Here is a 21,090-nt window from a genome sequence, read left to right as displayed (position 1 = left end):
ATTCAGTTTTTCAGTTCCTCAGTCTTGATCTTGACTATCTAATTTCCTTGGCCTTGGTCTTGATTAAATCTCAAACACTCAGTGTCTTTGTCTTCATTGGGTCTCACATTTCCTCAGTCTTTTTCTTGACTCACATTTTCTTCATCTTAATCATCGCTCAGTCTCATGTTGGCTCAGTTTTGGTCTTGACGTGATCTCACATGTTTTTCTGGTCTTGACAGCCTCACGTATTATCGAGTAGCTCTCAACTCTTTACTGTCTTGATCTTGATTCTCCCATATTTCCTCAGTCTTTGTCTTAAACTCAGCTAGGATTTTCTCAGTCTTGGTTTTACATTTCCTCTGTCTTGTTCTTGACCCGGTCTTAACTTCTCAATGCTTTTTGTTTTGACTCTGTCTCAGGTTTCTTCAGTTTTGGTCTTAAACTCAGTCTCAAATTTCCATAGTCTTGGTCTTAACTCAGCTTGTATTTTCTCAGTCTCGATCTTTATTTCGTCTTACATTCCCCCGGTCTTGTTCTGTCCTATGTCTCAACATTTCCTTGCTCTTTCTTCTTGAGCCGGTCTCAGCTTCTCAATACTTTTTTTCTCAATATTTTTTTTCGGTCTCACGTTTCCTTGGTCTGGGACTTGACCAGGTCCCACTATTTGACTTGGTCTCACGTTTCCTTGGTCTGGGACTTGATCAGGTCCCGCTATTCGTCAGTCTTGGTCTTGTCTCAAATTTCTGAACTTCTCATAGGTAATAGGATTTGATGAGTAATTTTGTTAAATTCTCTGGATCTTTAGAGGCCACTCTAAGTGTTTAACAAGGGGGAAAAGTTGCCCGTTAAAAGTCCAATTACAGACTTTGCACAGAGAATGAAAACCACAAATGATAGCCGCTGCAGTACATTATCGCGGTGTGAGGGAAGCTCAGCGTTAATGCCTCTCTTTGGATCTGTGAATTCTCAATATGACTGCCTTTTAAGGCCGAATGCTAACTGCTTTTACTTCCAATCTCCGAAGCAATTTGGACTTGAGAATTGGCAATGAGGAGGAGACGATGCGTTCTTTGCAAAGGTCTGCTAACACTGGCCATGAGTGATTATCCAGAGTAGCTCAAAGAACTACATGCATTCAAATGAAATGTGCCTCACAAGATGTACAGTATTTGTGGCGGCCACAATTGGGTTCACTGCGAGTGAAGGAGGCAGCGGACAGGAGAAAAAGATGATTACGAGCGTTCGTGAAGATGATGATGATGATTACGATGATGATGATGCAGGGGGGGAAAAGGCGTAAAAATGAACAAGCTGTCATGTCGCCCGATACACTGACATGAGTCGGCGTTTTGAGGCCATTTACATTTACACGCGCCAGCTAAGGCAGTCGTTCATTAGCATGACAGATGGGCTTGGAACATTCCAACTTCCTGTCCGCTTTATTTCATCTTATCTGTGACAAGGCAGGCAAACATTCTCCAGCCTGGCCTTGGTTATGTTTAAAAAGGGTTCTGTCACATCGCAGTGGTGAGCTCTGGAGCAAGAGAAAATTCACTCGCACTTTGGCTTATGAGCTATTTATTTAATGGGGGGAAAGACAGGGAAAGGAGACCGTGAAAAAATAATTGCATATTAAATCGCAATTGCACTATAGAGAAGAAAAACACAATTAAGATTATTTTTCAAAATTATTCAGCTCTATGTTTCCACCTGTCTTGACTCAGCCAGTACTTTGTGTAACATGTAGAGCTTTAGTACCGCATTAGCAAAGCCCCCTCAAGGTGAGCGGGGGGGGGGAAAAAAACACTTGCGCACATCAAAAACGTCAGACTCTGCAGCTTCCAAATGTTTCACAAAGCCTCCAGCGGGCGAGCGGCGAGCCCGCTGAGCTTTTGGCATTTGAGCTCGGAGTGCTACGGCGGTTAGCCGCGACCCTCCGTGACTTTAACCTTTTAGGCGGACGGACATACAAGTGGACTCGGCTCAACTGATGTCGCCACGCAAGGTAGACAATGCTGTGCATACTAAAGTGAATCCAAGAAATAAAAAAAAAAAATTAAAAACGCTTGACTATGACTGTATACAGTGTATCTAAAAAGTATTCACAGTGCATCACTATTTTTGGTAAATGTATTCAAACGTAAACGCTAATGAAGCGTACAGAGCTACCCAGTGACGATTCTATCATCTCAGTGACTGACTTGAGCTAAATATGCTCGGTGGGTCAGTACCTACCCGTCGCCGGCGTCCTGGTCGGCCATATTGTCCCTCTGGCATTGTAGCAGCATGGTGCAGATATTGTACTGGCTCTCGAGCAGCAGGAAGGAGTCCAGACTGGAGCACAGCACGCTGAGCAGTCTACAACAACATCAACATGCAATCATAGGATTTGAGTTTCCACTTTCCAGACAATAAAACAAAACTCACAGACATATATTCTTTATTCTCTGTGGGGGAAGGGGGGGGGGGGGCAACTAATATTACTGCAGTTTACTGAGCCACGTATAGTAGTTGAGTAAAACTCTTTTTCATTTGTGTCTTAATGACTGCGTTATGCTGCGCATCCCAGAACGAATCACAATGAATTATTCATGATACACAAGCTGTTAAATTCAATATAAATGTTATTAGGGCTGAATTTTATGCCGATTAAGCACAGATATTATCTTACTTCCTTATTAACCAGTAAACATTGCTCAGTATGAATGGGTTGGAAGTAAAGGACATGAATGGCTGACAGAACGTTATTCTGTGTAAGTTACTAAAATAATGGGCTGGTTAATCAGTAATCTGAATTATTTTCTGCAAGATCTTGCAGATATCATTATGTAAATATTATACAGTGTTATTTTCCTTATCATAAAACACGTTACACAAATTTTAGTTGGGGTTTTAGGATGCTGGAACGGATTAATGGTATTTCCATTCATTTTAATGAGGAAAGATGACTTGAGATTTGTTTTGAGTTACAAGTGTGGTAAAATTCATCTCATATCTCAAGGCACCACTGTACTATGACGTCATGGTAAAATGTCTTAAAAGGACATGGCACAGAGAGATAGAACAGTAAAGCAGCAACACAAAGTCACCCAAACTGCGCTTAAGTGTCAGACTGGGTACCATTCTCGCCGGCCATCTCTGTCGATTTCCAGCGAGTCATGAATGTCTACGGCGGAAGCGGATTAGTGAAGCCAATTTTCCCCGGCAGCTTCACTCGCGAGCCTTGTATTAAAAGAAAAAAGTGGGGGAATCCCCGCGAGAAGCCTTCATGGTTCATTTTCAAATGCTGGTAATGATGCCCGGCTTAAGCATTCTGCTGAGACTCCGCGCAGGCTGCGGCGTAACGATGACGCTTGGGCTTTGTACTTTACAAAACTCAACACCAAAAATACGAGGGATCCTATCAAAATTCTAAGCGGCCAAAGTCCTTCACCTGACCCACTAGTGCTAAGTGCTGCAGCACAGTAATAACATTTGCTCTCCACATAACCCGTGAACACGCAAAAATGGAAGGTCAAAACACGGGTGTACCTAATGTATTGTCCTTCCTTGTTGTCTTTCTTCCCGTGGGGTCTATTGGCGGTTGCAAACAGACTGCCATTTTATTTATTTAATAGCCCACAAAAGCGTTAAATTTGTCAAGCAGAATTTAAAAGATACATTACTCTTCCATTGGATCTGAACAGCTTGTGTTCCTAATGAAGTGTCCTGTGAGCGCTGCTGTTCCTATTTGCCGAAGTGCGGCGGTACACACACACACCTGACTGACAATCACTCCGGAAGACCCCGCTCGCCCCTTTGAAAGCAATGCTTCGAGAAGCCAAGCTGTTAGCGCTTCGTCTGATAAGCTTCGCCGCAACGTGTGTTCTCCTCGCTTGGGAATGTCTGCTGGACATCCTGCCCCGGGGCTCAGCGTGGAGTTGTTGTTGTTGTTGTTGTTGTTGTTGACATCGTGACCTCACCGTCGGCCAACACTTCAACTTTTCAAATCATGTGCTGTGTTCGGAAGCATATACTTCCGATAAAATGCTCACTAAAGTCCACTAAGTCCAGATAGAGTGATCATCTTTCTGACTAATTGTACCGGTAATTGCATTTCGATGAGCTGAAATTTCTCGTTCAATATTTCTGTCGTTGTGACGAGTTGAAATGACAGATAGAGATATCTGTAATTTAGTTGTGCCATGTAAAAATGTACGTAAAAACAAAAAATATCAAACTTTTTTTTTGGAAGGGGGTGCGCCAACTTTTCTTTTCTTTTGTTGGGCGGCTTCAAAGGTTCGACCAAGATTGCCTTTTAGATCCTGTGGAAATTGTGGATCGTGAATGCTTTTTGAGGCTGTAGACGGGGGATGGGGGATCATTTTGAAATTGTATTGTGAGTGTCCTGTCTGGTGTCCTAAAACTGACTAAGCCCCTCTGGGGTGTAACAATATTAAGCCTTTTTTTTTATTTTATTTTTTTTATTTTTTTACTACTGCATAAATGACATTGCGCACATTCAGTGCAAACGCTTAATAAAAAAATAATATTTTTTAAAAAAAACTGTCAAAAATGTACATTCTCTGCCAGCGCACACGCACACACTTGCTGTGCATTAATCCATCACCAGCGGGGAGGGCGTAGCGATCGATGCGGGCCCGGGCGAGTGCCGGTTGCCATGGCAGCAACCGGAGAAGACATTTGGGCTCTTCATCTTCGTCGAGAGGCTTACTTTTATGGGATGTTTCAACACAACAGCAGCATATTAAAAAGACAGCAGCCAAGCCTCCGTTGGCCCAAAAAAACAAAAAACAAAAAGTGTCTCAAAAGTCAAACGGAGGAAAGCTGAAATTATGCGGGAAGCTACGCGAGACATCAGCAAATCTGGTGAGACTTTGAGGAATTGACATGTAGCTTGATGGCTCATTTTATGATGTACATTTTTTCAAGGGTTGTGTTTACATACTATACACATTTTGACAAGAGGGGCAGAAAAAAAACTACAATGAGAATTTTTATTATGTCTGTGGAAGTTAATGCAAGACGAAAAACACTTGCAGGAAAAAAAAAATTCTGGGAGAAAAAAGCTAATCCCAGAAGGGGAAAAATCAGCTAACTAAAACTCCTCCCACATTAGCCTGAGAAATACATACAGATGTATAAAAAAAAACTTTCGTTTAAATTAGGTTTGAGTTTGTTCTATTTTACAGCAGTTCAATTAGGAAGGTTAAAATGTTTTTTTTAAGAGAACGAACGTCTTTTCAGTTAATAGAGGTTCTATTGCATCCCTACTGACCCCCACAGGTGGTGCCAACAGCACGCAATGCCCCGACTGTCGTTTCACAATGGTGACAGATTATTTCCCTTTACATGATTTCCTATGGGAAATTTGCCTCGAGTTTGTCCAGCAAACCCCATACTTCGTAGTCAAAAGAAGCAAGAGCCATGTCAGTATTATACAACACTGCCAAAAAAAAAAAGTGGCTGCTTCTTCAATTCAAGGTTCCCTGAATGCAGCACACCCTCAATTAATATTGAGCTTGTTTGTGCCCAATTGAAGTGCTACTGCTGCTGTTGTTGTCGGTGGCGGTGTGTGGCTCTCACCTCAAACCGAACGTGTGCGACTGCTCGTAGTGGAAGAGCGAGCGCATCTTGGCGGCAGAATTCACAGCAATCAGCCTGTCAATCAGGTCCTGTGGAGCACAGCGGGAGGCCGCGAACATCACGCATTTGCTGTGTTTAAGGTGGAAATGCTGGCATTACAACGTGGCGGAGAGAAAATCAAGGACTATGTTGCCATTCCAGTTATCGTGAAAAGCGCAAACATGCCCTCAAATGGATGAAAGAGGAACTGTTGGCAACTGCAATGGGCGGATGTGTGTGAGAGAGAGAGGAAGAGATCTGTAACAGTGACTTAAATATAGACTAAATTAATATGCATTGCACATAAAAGTTACATAAAAGTGTGTAGTACTTAAAAGTTAAATACAGCTAAACTGTACTAAACAATATTTAGCAGGGTCATTATTACTCCTTTAGTGTTCCTCCATTATTCAAGAGAATAGGAACTAAGCCAAAAGATGGCGCCAAAGCCATTAAAAAAAAAAAAAAAAGGGTCTCACATGACTTTAACATAGTTCTCTGGCACACATGCCACAAGATGGCGCCAAAACAACACTTTAATTTTTGACAACCTCACCTATATATGTGTGTGTGTATGTGTGTGTTTGTGTGTGTGTGTGTTAGCCCACTCACAGGCACAGAGCTTGGCACTTCCCTCAGTGTGTAGTCACTCTTGTTGGCCAAAGGTTGTCCAGCCAGCAGCTGCCACACGGACTGCGAGGACGACAGCAAGTTGACCAGAGCCAGGAAGGACTGCAAAGACACACAAAAATGACCCAGTCACACACACACACACACACACACACACAAACACGAAACATGGGACCGGGTCAATAACAAGCATCGGGTGTACCTTGAGGCAGTTCCTGTCTATGGGTTCCATGGGCGTGGCTTTGGGTTGGACCGCCCTGGTGTCCTCGCTGCCGCACTCCAGCGCCGACCACAGCTCCACAATCAGGCCTCGCACATATCCTGGAACGCGACAGCGCAAAGATGTTTTTCGTGGGTGGTCCTATTATGCAAATGAGTCACTGCTCACCCCGCCCACTCCACTGCTGGGTGAGCACTGAGCAGACACTTTATTTTGAGTGGAACAGCCAACATCCAGCATCAAAATGGCACTGTTCTGTCTGTTTGCCATGTGTGGCAGTTGTACATTACCGCCACCTACAGGACTGGAGTGGAGCAATACCCCTACTGGCATGGCTTTTTGCAGTGTCGTCGTACCTGTGCGCTGCAAAGCCGTCGAACCCGCCGCCGTGGCTGCCACCTGTGTTACCATGACTCCGTAGCCAAACTTTTCACAACGGCTCACCTAAAAAAACAAAACAACAATAGGTAGAATAAGCAAAATAAGGAGAATTAGGCAAATGAAACGTAATTGAAAATATACTTGAGAGAAAATTTGTCAACGGAGCGTTTTGAAATCCAATTACACGCCAGGTTTGGAGTGCGGGTGTTGGCCCTTCGTTAGTTAAAAATAATCACGCTCCTTAATTAAAGTGCAAAGTAAACAAGGCAAGCAATTACAAGCGTGAGTAAACAATGGCGCTAAATTAAGTGCAAGCGGTGGGTGGCGGGGGTGAGGCAATGTAGGAAAGGTGTGCTCGGAATTAGCATAGCTGACAACACACTGTGTCAATACTAAAGAGGACAACAGCGTACTAAAAAAAATAAATTTTCAACTTTGATTCCCATGAGTGTGATGCCAGAAAGCTTATCTGGCTCGCTTATATTTTAATTTCTATGAGCCGCTTTTACGGCGACATGACCCAGCAACCGAAGTGCAAAATTTGGAGACCCCACAGAACTGAGCATAGAATTGTAAACTGCCACTTTGAAGACCATGTAAAGTACATTTTGAAATTTGGTCCCTGATTACTGTTTATTAACCAATTGTCGTTGTCCATTATTTGGTATTGTTTAGTGATCAAAAACTCAACCTTTTGAAACTTAACAATGGTTCTTAACGGTTGCTCGATTATTAAAATAGTTGTCCATTCCTTTAATAATTTAATAATTACATTTGACACCTTTAATGAAAATATGTGTCAAGACTGAGAACTACGCCCCGAAAATGCATTTTCCGTTCAGATAGCCTGCTGGCGTGCCCGCTTTAGAACGCCCCGTTGTTGGCCATGAGTGCATGCATGTCATGGCGGAAAGGTTTTTGTTTTGTTTTGTTTTTTAACTCAGGCTCGACAGGCAGCATACGGACTCATATATTTTACCACCAAGAGAATTTCCCCTCCACATATCGATAGGGGGGGGGGGAAAAAAAGGCTCGTTTACCTGCAGTTTTTTGCTAAAGCGAGAGAACATGTGTGAAACACACTCCTGCATGGCGCCGGTCTGCTGAAGCAGCAGCACGCCCTTGGGGGTGGCCGCAAAGTTCAGCAAGCTGTCCAGCATCGTCTCCTCCCACATTAGCCTGAAAAGTACACAGAGACGTATAAAAACCTAAATTAAATTAATAGCAGTTGACAAAGTTAATAAATGCAATAAAATGCCACGCTTGTCGAGCATTGGCACAGATTCAATTGTTAACCTGACAGCGCGGATATATAAGGTGATTTTATTGCTATCCAGTGGACATAAATCATCAACAAGATTTGTCTTTAAAATGTCAACAATATTTGGTCTAGCACATGCAATTAAGGAGCTGTATTAAAAAAAAGAAACTCTGCCAATATAAAATAAAATAAAACAAAACTCAGCGAAGTTTTAAATATGAAGTCATTAAAAAATGTATTCATAAATGAAAATCCGGAAACTGCATTTCTTATTGATGCATTATGAATGACTACATGATTATTTCCATCTTACATGTGTTGCAATTCCTGCGTCGTCGTTGCAGGATTGTTTCCAGGCACCGGGGTCGGAATCCTTTCAGACAAGGAACTGGTCTAGAAAAACAAAAACACTTATCATAAATAATAATATCCCGTCACATTTATTGATCACACCCCTTTATGTGTTCACGTTATGGCTGCTGACTATCATTTCTCCCCGACTAAAGTACGTTTCTGTCACATTGAGTGCAATGTGACCAGGGAAGACTAAAGTCAATGTTTAGCAGGAAGTCAGCGTTTAGGTCGACGACATCGGACCTTCCTCCAGGCGGCGGCGGCAACCTTGTGCAGGCCGTACGCTCGCAGGACCTCCAGGCCCTCGCACGTGTTGTACATCTGCCTGCACACGAAGACGAAGGCCCCGCACAGAGCGCGATTGGAGTCGCCTTCGCCGCCGCCGCCGCCGCCCGACGCAGCGAGCTCTCGCTCCAGCAGCCTCAGGGTGAAGCGAAGCAGCACGTGCGCGGCCGTGCTTCTGCGAGCGGAAACAGAAAATGATCTCAGAGTCAATTTGCTGTTTTATTAATGGCGTGCTGCTGCATCACACGATGTCTGCTCATGTGAAATTCATGGCGCTGACAAGGCGGATGAAAATCTCTCCAAGAGAAAGCTTGTTCGCGTTTCAATGAGCAGGACAATCCACGATTATTAGTCCACTCGTGAGATGCTCAAAAATGCATATGCAGGAAGACATATTGAGTGATGTGTTAAATTAACGGGCTTGGCGGGGACTTTTCAGATCACTAGTTATGTTGCCAAAACGCTCTCATATGAGACATCATTAGTGAAAAACGTGAAATGTAAATGAACTCCATCCCTCCCTCGTTTGGTTAGCACCATCTGGTGGCTAGTTTATTAATGCAGTGTAATTTTTACTAGGCATGTTTTGGCCCTTCTATGTTTAAAATCCACGCTAATAGTCAGATGAAGGGGAACAAAATATGCTCGTGAACCGAGTCAATATGTGGAGGAACTCGATGTGTGTGTGCATTAGCAAATAAGTGCCTCAATAATATTGTTTTTTTTTAGTATGAGCTCTTTCTTTCATTTACAATATTATGACCTTTTTTTATATCGCCAACCTCCCCCACAATATCGTGATAATTATCATATCGTGACCTTCAAATTGTGATGTCATCATACAAGGGTGCATAGAAAATGTAACTAGTGATCTGGAATGCTCATGTCAAGACCTTTAATTTGATATGTTACTCAAGAAGTCTTCCTTTATGTTTATTTTTTAGCTTTTTAATCAGTGACCTTTTTAACAAACTCGTGCTTTTGCAATATAACAACGAAAAATGCATTGATGACTCACCTCTCACTGTGGCCTACAAGCAGGTTCTTCTCATACAAGAAGAGCGCTAACCCTTTGTCTGTGTTGATCATTCCAGCCAGGATGTCCGCAACCAGAGACAGGGTGGCTACAGGACACTTTAATATACTCTGCAAAGGAAAAAAACACTTCATAAAAACCAAAGTACACAATTTCCTTCATGTTGGCATTTTTCACCTGGCCTCCGTTGAGCATCAGGATGATAGGTGCCATCAGAGTCTGAATAACCGACGTCTGGTGGAGACACTGGTCGGCGCACTCGGCACGCTCACACATGGCGCTCAGCGTCGCCATCACCAGGCCGCTCGGGCACAGCGCGTCTGACGAAAAAGCTCATATTAGTTCATGAGTTCAGCTGAAAAAGTGAAAGCGCTAAACGAGACCGAGTAGACTCTAACTGGCACACCCAAAAAGTTGACCCCAAGCTGTTGCCGTGGCAACGCATCGTTCACTAACTAACACATGTTTTGAGTCAATAAACACTGCAGATTCCCATCTGATTTAATGGTAGAAAAGTTCATCTATTTCCATAGTGCAAATGAGTCGAGTCAAACGGATCCAGGCTGTTGCCGTGGCAACGCATCGTTCACCAACTAATACATGCTTTGCGTCAATAAACACTTCTCATCTAATTAAAAAAAAATAATCCTATTGTTCTTTTATGTAGTTCGGCAAACGACTGCAAACAAAGCCAAATAATAAGAAAGCGGAGAAAGTCTAAGGGAGACAATATGAGACTGTCTGAGGACAAGGTTACCAGATAAAAGATAGCACCGAGGAATGTTGGGAAGGATCTCGGGGTTCCCTCACTGGCCGATTGCTCGCTACTCTCTAACTTTTTGTCATTTATATGTCATGAAAGTGTGCGTATACAAGTGTGTTGGGTCACCTGTGCGTAGGCCAGTGTTGCACAAAGGCTGAGGATGTTGGTACATGATGTTTATGAGGATCACGACCAGCTCAGTCACACTGACTGGATCTGTAAGGAGGAGATGACTTGGTCAGAAGCGTGCAATAGGATTCATTACCGTGTACTTTGTCTTAAGGAGTAAAGTGAAGTCAGCAGTTACACGAGCATGAGTCCATTGAGTGCAAACATTTTTTTTCCCCAAATATTATCAGTTGAATGTTAATTGTGAAGATAAATCAGTTGAGTCAAAGGTGCAAATCATTTGTCAATAGGCTCTCCTCCCTCTTTGCAATAAAAAAAAAAAAGAAATCCTTTATCTCAGGTGACCGCCTCGATACGGCGATATGATCTTAACAGCCTCAATAAAGCAGCGAGCGCAGACAATGACTCGCCTTTAAGAGGACCCGTAATCATGTTGTGTTTACAACTGATTATGCAAACGAGATGCTTTTGCTGTTATGTAAATTTCGGTGGAGATTAGATTATAGGTGGTGAATACTTCAGATTATATTGTGGTCACATGGCGACGTGCATGAGGCTGTAGGGAAAGTTAGGGACAAAATGTAAAATATATGTTAGTAGGAGGGCTGCCACTAATGATTATTTTAATAAGTGATTATTCTCTCGATTATTTTGTTGACTGACTGATTAATCCAACTTTTTTTTTTATCAAGTTTTAATATCAATTGCTATATTCAAAAACAGGAAATGATTTCAAATTGACAGGGCATAAAAGGCACAAACATAAATGAATTATGATTCAGTTACTTGCTAGGTCTATAACATGTCACAAAATAAACAAAAATGGACTACAGAAATCTGACAATATTTTTTGTTGAGAGGCTAAAATGCTGTGAATTGGGAATTTTTTTAAGATAAACACCGTCTCAAACTGATTATGTGACATCGATTACTTGTTGATCAATCATGGCACCTCTAGTTAGTAGTAGTTGTGGTTTAAAAGTAACACTGTGCACATCTCAATGAGGTTATTTTCCTTAGAAACGTTCTAGTTATTTCCTAAATTAGTTTACAGATCAAAATACCAAATAAAATACAAAAAAAAAAAAGTTTTTGTAACTTTAAAAATAAAAACGCCCGTGGTTGAAAAAAAAAAAATTTGTCCCCCCCAAAAAATTCTGCCAAATCAACACGTCCCTAAATAAACTAAAACACACGATAATCATCCTAACATAACTACTTTCCTTTCAACATTTGTATGAGTTTTTTTATATATATATATATCCATTTTTATAGCTTTAGTTGCGGTAAAATATTTGTATTTGTCACAAACCTATTGAACATCAATTCAATGATTGCTTTCGCCCAGTGACAGATTAACAGTCGCTATAATGCCAGCCAATGACAGTACAGGGAGAAGGCAGGAAGGCGGGACTTCTTCAGAAACCCAAGTCACATAGAGAGGAAGTGTAGTAATATGTGCCAAATGAATTGAGTTATAGAAGATTTTAACTGTTTTTTTTTCCCCCCGTTAGCGTTCACCTCTTCGCGCAGCCACTTTAATGGGAAAGAGCTTCCTGCCATTGGAGTAGAGAAGGACTTTGCCCAACACGCACAGCGAATGGACCACCACGGCGTACTGCAGCTCCTTACCGCTATAGACGCTGCTCACTGAAACACAATCAGGACATGAAGTAGCGCTGGACAGAATAAAATTGCTCTACACCTCTTGTCCCATTCGCTCGTTGAAAATGGCACTCACCAGAGCACTGCTGCTGCTCGGAGTGAAGCTGAGTGGAACGCTGGCAGCATTCCAGGTAAAGGACGCACTTCTGCACAGCGGCCTCCGTCTGACAAGACGTCATTCCAAGAAACGACAACAACGTCCGCAACACATAACTCATTATAAACACCTGCTGTTACATTTTTTTCTTTCTCCCCACCGGCAGAATTTTTACACTACGCTGACTCCATAGTGGGATTATGTTGGTATTTTACTGACAGTTAATTTAGAGGCTGTAAAGGGAGGGATTGAGCAATAATCCCCTTTAAAAGGCTGACAGCAAAGCGGGAGGATTAACGAATCATTTCGTGAATGGCAAACTCTCCCGATTGGAACCTCCAGAGCATAACGCGATCCGTTCCACGACGCGCGCACATTACACAACAATACTATTGGAAATAATAGCATTCGTTGCCATTATACAACCTTTTTTTACTATACAGGTGCTCACATTTAAACGTTCCTAACTGCCACATGTGTACTGCAATACAACGATCCCAACATCATTTCCACTCACCAGACTTTTGTATTTGCTCTGGAGGAGCCTGAGAACCACCGTCCTGCTGTAGGAGCCATGCTGAGAAGCAACACAAAACAACATTACAAACGCACACTTAATATTGCATCTGTCCAGTTGCAAGTTTGCAAGACGCACCATCCATTTTGAGAACCAGGTGGCTTGAACATCCAGCAAGGCCAGCAGGTGAGTGGGCTCCAAGACTTTGTCCGGCGAGTCACGGTGGAGAGACAAAAGGGAGAAGGTGCTCTCGATGATTTCCTCCATGTACCTGAAAAAAAAAAAAAAAGCCGTGAGGAATGTCAGGCGATCTCAACATCGGGGAACAAAATGATCGGGTTTGGGGCGGGGTCACTCGCTTTTCCGGGTGGCGGATCCAGAAGGAGGTCGCCTCCTTTTGAAAGTCGTTCATCAGACGCATCTGAGTGCACATGGAGGTGAGGATTGAGTGACATGAAGCAAGCATGGTGAGGCAGCATTTAGCTGTTATGCTGCACACAAATGGAAAAAAAGCTGCCAAATGAAGTAAAGTCTGCCTGCAGTGTAAATGCTTTTAAATCCAGGTTTTAAAAAATTCAAAGTGAGGTCTGAGAGTTTGAAAGTAAACATGGTGAAGCTGCATGTAGTGTTATGCCGCAAGAGTAAATTATTTTAAATCCAGGTAATGGAAAACTTTTTCCCCATACCTTTGATTAAGGTCTTAAATCAATTCCACAGCACGGTCTTATAGCAATTTTATAAACCTACTTTATTTCTTTACTTTTAAATGTTTTCTGTCAATCTGTTTAAATGCTGTCAATGCACATTTGATTGTCATGAGCACACCTGCTTGAGGAGAGAGCTGACATCGGGTCTGTTGATGTCCAGGCCAGCCGCACCGCCCGGAAAGCTCAATTTAAGAGATAAAAAACTGGATTCTGCGCTTTTAGCTGAGCAGGAAACAACACAAGTTATTAAAACATGCAGACCTCCGCCAAGGCCAAACAAGAGTACTGTAGTTACTATCAGTCATTCTGGTACCCTTGACGACTATATCTCATAATGTTTTTACTCAACATCAGGATACCTACCTAGGCTGGTGTAGATCTCCCGGGTGATGTTCAGTGGCAACGAGGAGAAGCTCTTGGCAAAGAACTGAAGAACGTGGTCCTGAAACAAGAAGATTGTTTTTTTTTTTATTATCACAAAAATGTCATTTCTGACAATTACTGCTCAGTGAGCTTCGGCATACACTGAGCTCGGCGTCGGGCTCGGTCAGCGCGGCACAAAGGTTCTGGCGCAGGCGGGCCCAGCCCTCGCAGCTCAGGACGTCAGACGGCGGCGCGCGGCGGAGCACCTGCAGGGCCTCACTGCGCATCTACACACACAAATGATAAACATTTTTAATACATATATAGTGAATAGAAAAAAGTCTCTACCACATACAAAAAAATAAAAAATTAAAAAAATTAAAAAAAAAGAGCAATGATGATGACATTACCGAATGAACAATACTGAGCTCTTTTTGAAAAAAAAAAAAAAAAGTCTCTACCAAATATCACAGGGTACCATCGGGTTAAAAGCAAACATATTTTAGATCCAGAATTCAAGACAAGGTCACAACTGATTAACCGGCTGGCTGATTTACCGTAATCGTCCAATATTAGCCCTTTTAAATTGGCAAAAATCTGTCAGTTTTTCTTTTTTTAACACATTACAGCATAAGACAAAAATAAACATTGACGGCCCCCACCCCTCCAAAAAACAACAACAAAAAACAAATACTAGCCCATTTTTGCTGATTTTTCTCTCTGTTGTAAAGTTGAACAAATTCTAATGGACAAATTAAATCAAACGTTCTGCCTGTAATTCACATCTTTATTGTTGTCAGTGTCCCCATAAGGAAGTTATAAATTACATATATATTATTATTAATCTGATGATTAATCAGTTATCGGATTAGCCTAAAATAATCCATATCCGCAAGGCCCTATTTGAAATCCTTAAAGTCACTATGACGCCGCCATCTGGGCTCAATATTTTAAATCAATTTTTACAGTCCTTATTTGTTGATTTCTTCAATTGCTATTTTGACTAGAGGGGAGGGGCTATCGCAGGGGTGGGCAAACATGCTCAAAAAAACACTCTTTTTCTTTTTATCTTGTACTCCACAAATACTTACTTTTCAGGAAAAAAGACAAGTAAGAATTATTGTCTTTGTAAAGACAGGAATTTTGTATTGTGTCTTGTCCACTGAATGTATCTTCACCTCTTTGGGTTGACTTGCATCCAGTTTCTCAGCCAAAGCCTGCAGCTGCTCCTGTCGAATGAAGGCATAACACTGGGGAAATGGATGGGGGAAAAAAAATCTTGTTACTGCATTCAAAGACCTTAAAAATGTAAATGAAACATGTCTGTGTCTATTTAAATAGACCTGATTGAAGGAGTCTCCACTGTCAGAGCAGTCGTCGGCATAGCGGCCGTGCTGCATCTCCTCCTCCCTCCTGAGCTGGTCCTCCTCAAACCCACTGACTAAACCCTCCACCGCCGCAGTCACGGTGGTTCTCAAGGTCTGCGTCACCTCTTGGTACCTGGCGAAGACGTACCATCTCAATGTCAGCGTTTTCCTTATTTACATGTGTCTGTCCGTCAGGGTCGGGACTCACTGCGCCGATGCTCGGCTGCAGCTGGTCGCCGAGCGGACGAGGGCGTCGTGACCCGAGCCCACGGCGTGTTGTCCGTCATCACGGGACAACTTCCTAAGCTCCTCGTCCACCACGCACCCCAGCGAGGTCTCCAAGCGCTGGCGCAGGTGCTTGACAAACTCATAGCTTGGTAAATGACAGGCAGAGGTGACAAAAAGTGAGCGAAATTATGAAAAGCTGGTCAACAAGTGACTTTTTCATGCGACTTTGTCGAAGGCAAGCTACGGAGTTCTGCGCTCACTTATGGAAGTTCTTGTCGGTCTCCTCCAGGTGAAGGAGGACCTTCTCTGCACTTTGAGGCGAAGGCGCGCCACAGAGTCGCTCGTCGATGCTTCTCAAAAACTGCTTGAGCAGAGCCCCCAGCTGCTCTTCATCGTCAGCAGACATCTCTGTTCCAAGACCCAAAAGAGGATTCCCATGATATGTTGAGAGGCAATTCAAAGTGAACATAATTACATTTGTAAAGTCAGAATTTCAGGATGGGGGATATGGATATTATGTACCTAAAAGACATCCCGCAAAGCTATGGTAACATTTCCACTCATGTAGGCTACGACATTTCCGCATACGAGCAGACTAGGATGTCAATATTGAGCACTGGACTTTGGTTCACTTGATTTATGAGCATTTTGTTTTCAAAAAATGGTATGAAATCTCGTTTGACTACAATAACAATCTCACGTGTTTCTATGCTAGTCACAGGCTACAGCAATATAATACGCCGTTTGTTTACGCCGTGTAAGGTGCGGAAATATCAAAACTGTCCGGATAAATGCTCCAGTTCAGCTACTTGCTTCCCATGCTGTGCTGTTAGCCTAACTCTCGCTCGATGTTAGCTTCCACCGCAGAGAAGCAAGCGACTAAACACCACAATAAAGAAACAAACCTTCAAATTCGTCGTGTCTAAACGCACCGAGCGTCCCTTTGACGCCTTCTCTTCAAATTAGTACAGCCGCCATCCGCGTCTCTATGGAAACGTCCACCAAACCGCGGTGCATTATGGGATAGCATAACAAACATCGTGCTGCGTTCATGAAATAGTTTATGAGAAAAGCACACGATGTGTATGATCCGTTTATCTTAATTGGAAACGAACTCACGCAAATAAATATAACTTAACTAAAAGAGCATTAATTCTATTTCATTTTGATATTAAAATATAGTAATAATGAGGGAAACGCTGGTCCATAATGCTAAATAACAACGCACGGTTTTTCTCAGAAGCCCATGAACGCATCATTTCAGCTTCCAATGCAATATCACGTGACACGTTGTTTTGCTCCTTCTTCCGGGTTTCATTCAAGGCAAATCCCTGCTGGATTAAAAGGATGCCAAACTTATTTTCAAACATGTTTACATCGCCATATTATTTAGGAACGTTAAATTAGCATGCCCGAGCTCTCATTTTACATTTGATCGGGTAAACACAACGTTGCGTTTTTAAACTAAACTCGTAGACGGCGTTCGCTAGAATTACTTTGGATTGTGAGCATGGCGGCAGTTGACAGCTTCCATTTACTGTACAGGGAAATTTCCCAGTCGTGCAGCATTTACCTGGAGACGCTTGCTGTGGTGGGGGCCCTGTACACAGCCAGCAGGGCTGTCATCCTGCTCAGGGACTGCTGCGTGCTGGTCAGGGTGCATTTCCTGCCCAGGATGGTCCCTAGCAGGAAGCTAAGGCATTATGGAGACTGGGCTGTCGTGTATGGTAAGCAATAGCACTGGTGTTAAAAATACTTAAGGAGAAGACGTGCAAATTCTTGTGTCAAAAAAAGTACTATTTTATTTTTTGGGGGGTAATCCATTTTTATTTATTTATTTTTGGGTGTAGTAAAGAAATAAGCTTAACAGGCGGGGTAAATGAGTAGTTGATTACACTGAAAGGTATTGAAAATTGGGAAAATTCAGCCATATGATGAACCACACACACACGTCCATTAAAATAGAATGCAGTCCAGTAATCCACCATTAGTATCACTTTCCAGCCAGTGATCAATATGTCTCCCATTAGGTGCATCAGAGCCTGTGGCGCAGGCCTACTCCGAGGAGCTAGCCCGACACGGCCTCAGCATCATCTTCATCACGTACGGCCGCTCCAACGTCGGCGACTTTGCCGCAAATCTCTCCCAGCGCTACGGCGTGGAAACCGTCCTGGTCCCCGCTGACCTGGGCTGGAACCAGGCGGCCGGCAAGCCCGTCGCGGAAGCCCTGGGGGGCAAAGATGTGGGTTTCCTGGTCAATTGCGTTGACGAGGCGTGCACGTCGCCCCGAGAGCTGGTGGAAATGTCCGAGGAGAGACTGATGGAGGTGACGGCCAATAATGTGGCGGGCGCCACGCTGCTGACCCGCTTGGTACTGCCCGGCATGCTGGCACGTGGCCGAGGTGCAGTGGTCAACATCTCGTCCGGCGCCTGCTGTAAGCCGATGCCTGGGAGAGTGATGCTCACCGCCGCCACAGTGAGAACAAACATTTCCTGCAGATGCGCGCCAACATCAAATTTTGGTCATCACGGGAAGCGCAGTAATCTTTTTTTCCTATTATGCTTTTCAGGGCTACTTGGATCATTTTTCGAGAGCTCTCCACCTTGAGTACGGCGCAAGAGGGATCTTTGCTCAAAGTTTGCTTCCATTCCAGGTCTGTCGTATACATCACGATTGCAAAAATTTGAGGAATTTAAAATATAATCATGTGAAATCTCTATGCAGTTTATTTTCCACAAAATTGTTGATTACAACTTATTTATACCTTTATCTAATTAAGTACTGGGTTACTACATTTATTGTAAACCATAAAATGAGTAAACTATACAAATTTACATTTGATTTTAGATTTGATAGTCAAATAAATTTTATTTGAATTTTTGCATCAAAATGTGCTATTTTACATTTGACATAGTATATATTTTTTAATTATTCTTTATATATATTCTACTCTATTGTTTACTGTATTATTTAAAAAATGTATCATAGTTGGTGTCGATAATTTTGAATAGTAAAATAAACAATATTACATTACAAATATTTATTAAATAATTTAATAATAATTATAATTACAACCAAGATACACATTTTAACAGTTTAACATTTAGGATTTTATTAAATATATGGCTAATAATAACAATATTAAATATAAACGATTAATTCACTTTTTAAAAGATTTTCCATGCACATTACAAGTAATTAAAAAACATTTTTCATTATATTAAATATTTTGTTAATTAGATTATAATTAATTATACAAATGAAAATGGCCAACAGCAAATTTCATTCAGAGATGACTTTGTGTCCCTTAACATATTTTTGGCTCCGATGTGTAAAAAAATGAAAAATAATAATAAAATAAAAATAAAAATAAATAAAATCTTTACTTTTTTTCTAGCACATTTAAAAATTTTGTAATTTTTGTATTATGAAAACTTGACGTGCAAGAGATTCAGAATCAGCTAAAAAATACTAATCGACAAAAGTTTACTTGCATCTCTGATTAAAAGATTTTGTAAAAAATCATTGACGAGTGTTATCATTCTTCAAAATCAAATATTATATTGATTTCAAATGTTTAACCGGCAGTTGGCCTCCAGTCAGCGGCGGCCGGCGTCGTCCACGGAAGGCTGGTTGACGCCCACGCCGCAGGTTTACGCTCGCCACGCCATCTCGACCCTCGGCGTGTCCAACCGGACCACCGGCTATTGGCCGCACACGCTGCTGGTGGGCACGCAAAGTCGACACGCACACACACACGCACGCACACACCCATGCTGTGTTGTTTGTGATCCATACATTGTTTGTTCCTTTTCTCCCCAGTACGGACTGATGAGGTGCATCCCGGAGTGGATTTGGGTTTTGGGCTGGCGGGTGTTCATCGGTTAGAAGTGGATCGTCATGAGTTGTATTATCATATTGTTCATCCTCCATTTAGATAAGAATGCATGAAGTGGTAAAGTTGTGTTATAGCCTCTCGTCATACAGGAGTGGCCAAACCTACCGCTCATCCGCTTTTACATTCATATTTTTCCTTTTTACCCCCTCATTTACAAATGACTAACCGTATTCAAAATCAAATGTGCACAAAGGTTTGGCCCACATGTCACAATACTTTCCCTCTTAAAACTGTTTTTTTGGCTCCTGGTGAGATTTCTTGTGAATCATTTGCACTAGCTGGCACGTACGCGGTGACCGTGCCATCGAGTTTGGAGTTTGTCCACCCACCACTGTCACCGCCTCAGACTCTTTGCCGTCAAAACAAATGATTATGTGGCAGGAATAAAGTATATAATAAAAAAAAAACAGAATTGCTTGAAATTTTGTCACTAGCGAAACGATGACAATTGTTTTTAATGAGGTTAAAAAACAATTGCCATAAAGTCCTTACTATAATTCTGACTCCCATTCTGTCAAGAAATGAAAGACAATGGAAAAAAAGACTTATAACTTTGAAAACGTAGCTTTAAAGTGTCTATATAATGGTGCTACACAACTTTTCCTTCAAGTCAACTAGCTTAATGCTAACACATAAAGGAAAACGCCATTAACAGGCTAACGAATAGCACCTATGTGGTAATGTTATAAATGCTTGAAAGAACTGCTAATGAACACAAATGGCACAGCAACGCATATATTCTTTATCCTCCTCAAAGAATGCTAATATTACTATTATTAACTCATTCACTGCACATACTTGACGGTTATAGACGTCATAAATTCATTTGAACTATTTCTATTAGTTTAACATTTTTCTCCCACTTTTGTTAAGGGGTATGAAAATCTAGATTTTTTTTTGTACATTTAGAACAGATATAAAATTGGTGATTACTCGTGAGTTAACTAGTGAAGTCAATTATGATTAAAATCCTGACGCCCCTAATTTTTAATAATCTTTTCTTTAAAAATGTATATATATATATATATATATATATATGATATTTATAGTCTTTTTTTTTTTTTTTAAGAAAAGATTATAAAAAATTAGGGGCATCAGGTGATTACAATTTGTTATTGTAATTAATCGCATGACTCACTAGTTAACTCACGATTAATCACAAATTTTATATCTGTTCTAATACAATAAAAAAATTCTAGGTTTTCATAACTCTTGTTACCAAAAGTAGGAACATTTTTAAACTAATAGAAATAGATCAAATGAATTTTTGACGTCTATAGCCGTCAATGGCAGTGAATGAGTTAATATTACTAATATTATTAATAATATGGTTGTTGTTGTTTTTTAGCCTGGACCAATCGCATTCTGCATGTGAGGATAAGGGACATGGAAAATGGATGGATATTTAAACACCAAAATGTCATCTCTAGAAGTCTGCTAGCTTAATGCTAACTTATAATATAAAATGCCATAGACTGGCATACACAAATTAGCATCAATGTCACAGTTATTTTAAACCTACTTTAGCACACACTTAAGCATTCAACACATACAAACAGAGCGCACAACGGTACTCACAGG

At 41.6% G+C, this 21,090-nt stretch overlaps 2 protein-coding genes across 4 annotated transcripts in view; one reads left to right on the top strand and one right to left on the bottom strand.

The window, feature by feature from the left end:
- The window catches only part of tbc1d32 (TBC1 domain family, member 32), a 70,195-nt gene extending 53,577 nt beyond the window's left edge, over nt 1-16,618 (bottom strand). For all 3 annotated transcript variants that reach the window (XM_086060768.1, XM_086060769.1, XM_086060770.1), the window contains exons 1-24: nt 16,516-16,618; nt 15,871-16,018; nt 15,591-15,755; nt 15,359-15,515; nt 15,194-15,265; nt 14,177-14,302; nt 14,016-14,094; nt 13,771-13,874; nt 13,305-13,366; nt 13,084-13,216; nt 12,946-13,005; nt 12,408-12,495; nt 12,188-12,316; nt 10,664-10,753; nt 9,952-10,094; nt 9,757-9,884; nt 8,697-8,913; nt 8,413-8,492; nt 7,879-8,017; nt 6,814-6,901; nt 6,440-6,558; nt 6,220-6,339; nt 5,569-5,657; nt 2,218-2,340 (exon numbers count right to left, since the gene is read on the bottom strand). In XM_086060768.1, the coding sequence (XP_085916894.1) occupies nt 2,218-2,340; nt 5,569-5,657; nt 6,220-6,339; nt 6,440-6,558; nt 6,814-6,901; nt 7,879-8,017; nt 8,413-8,492; nt 8,697-8,913; nt 9,757-9,884; nt 9,952-10,094; nt 10,664-10,753; nt 12,188-12,316; nt 12,408-12,495; nt 12,946-13,005; nt 13,084-13,216; nt 13,305-13,366; nt 13,771-13,874; nt 14,016-14,094; nt 14,177-14,302; nt 15,194-15,265; nt 15,359-15,515; nt 15,591-15,755; nt 15,871-16,016 (2,657 nt within the window). In that variant the 5' untranslated portion in view covers nt 16,017-16,018; nt 16,516-16,618. The remainder of the gene's footprint in view (nt 1-2,217; nt 2,341-5,568; nt 5,658-6,219; nt 6,340-6,439; nt 6,559-6,813; nt 6,902-7,878; nt 8,018-8,412; nt 8,493-8,696; nt 8,914-9,756; nt 9,885-9,951; nt 10,095-10,663; nt 10,754-12,187; nt 12,317-12,407; nt 12,496-12,945; nt 13,006-13,083; nt 13,217-13,304; nt 13,367-13,770; nt 13,875-14,015; nt 14,095-14,176; nt 14,303-15,193; nt 15,266-15,358; nt 15,516-15,590; nt 15,756-15,870; nt 16,019-16,515) is intronic.
- Nucleotides 16,619-16,896: 278 nt separating this feature from the next.
- hsdl1 (hydroxysteroid dehydrogenase like 1) lies at nt 16,897-19,931 on the top strand. Its single transcript, XM_086060771.1, has 5 exons — nt 16,897-17,337; nt 17,641-18,086; nt 18,181-18,264; nt 19,200-19,337; nt 19,434-19,931. The coding sequence occupies exons 1-5, from the start codon at nt 17,121-17,123 to the stop codon at nt 19,497-19,499; spliced, it is 951 nt and encodes a 316-aa protein (XP_085916897.1). The 5' UTR covers nt 16,897-17,120; the 3' UTR covers nt 19,500-19,931.
- Nucleotides 19,932-21,090: the final 1,159 nt, after the last annotated feature.

The sequence above is a fragment of the Leptonotus elevatus genome, chromosome 18 (assembly GCF_054856555.1).
Source record: "Leptonotus elevatus isolate MCC_2025b chromosome 18, RoL_Lele_1.0, whole genome shotgun sequence".
Taxonomy (NCBI): Eukaryota; Metazoa; Chordata; class Actinopteri; order Syngnathiformes; family Syngnathidae; genus Leptonotus; species Leptonotus elevatus.
The sequence above is the reverse complement of the archived record's forward strand: the minus strand, read 5'-3'. Positions and strand labels throughout refer to the sequence as shown.

What these genes read in the sequence shown, in the direction of transcription:
- hsdl1 (XM_086060771.1), top strand. Translation starts at nt 17,121, where the DNA reads ATGGCGGCAGTTGACAGCTTCCATTTACTGTACAGGGAAATTTCCCAG. An exon ending in AGACTGGGCTGTCGTGTATG is followed by an intron (nt 17,338 to 17,640) that starts GTAAGCAATAGC and finishes GTCTCCCATTAG; the next exon opens with GTGCATCAGAGCCTGTGGCG. An exon ending in AAAGTTTGCTTCCATTCCAG is followed by an intron (nt 18,265 to 19,199) that starts GTCTGTCGTATA and finishes TTTAACCGGCAG; the next exon opens with TTGGCCTCCAGTCAGCGGCG.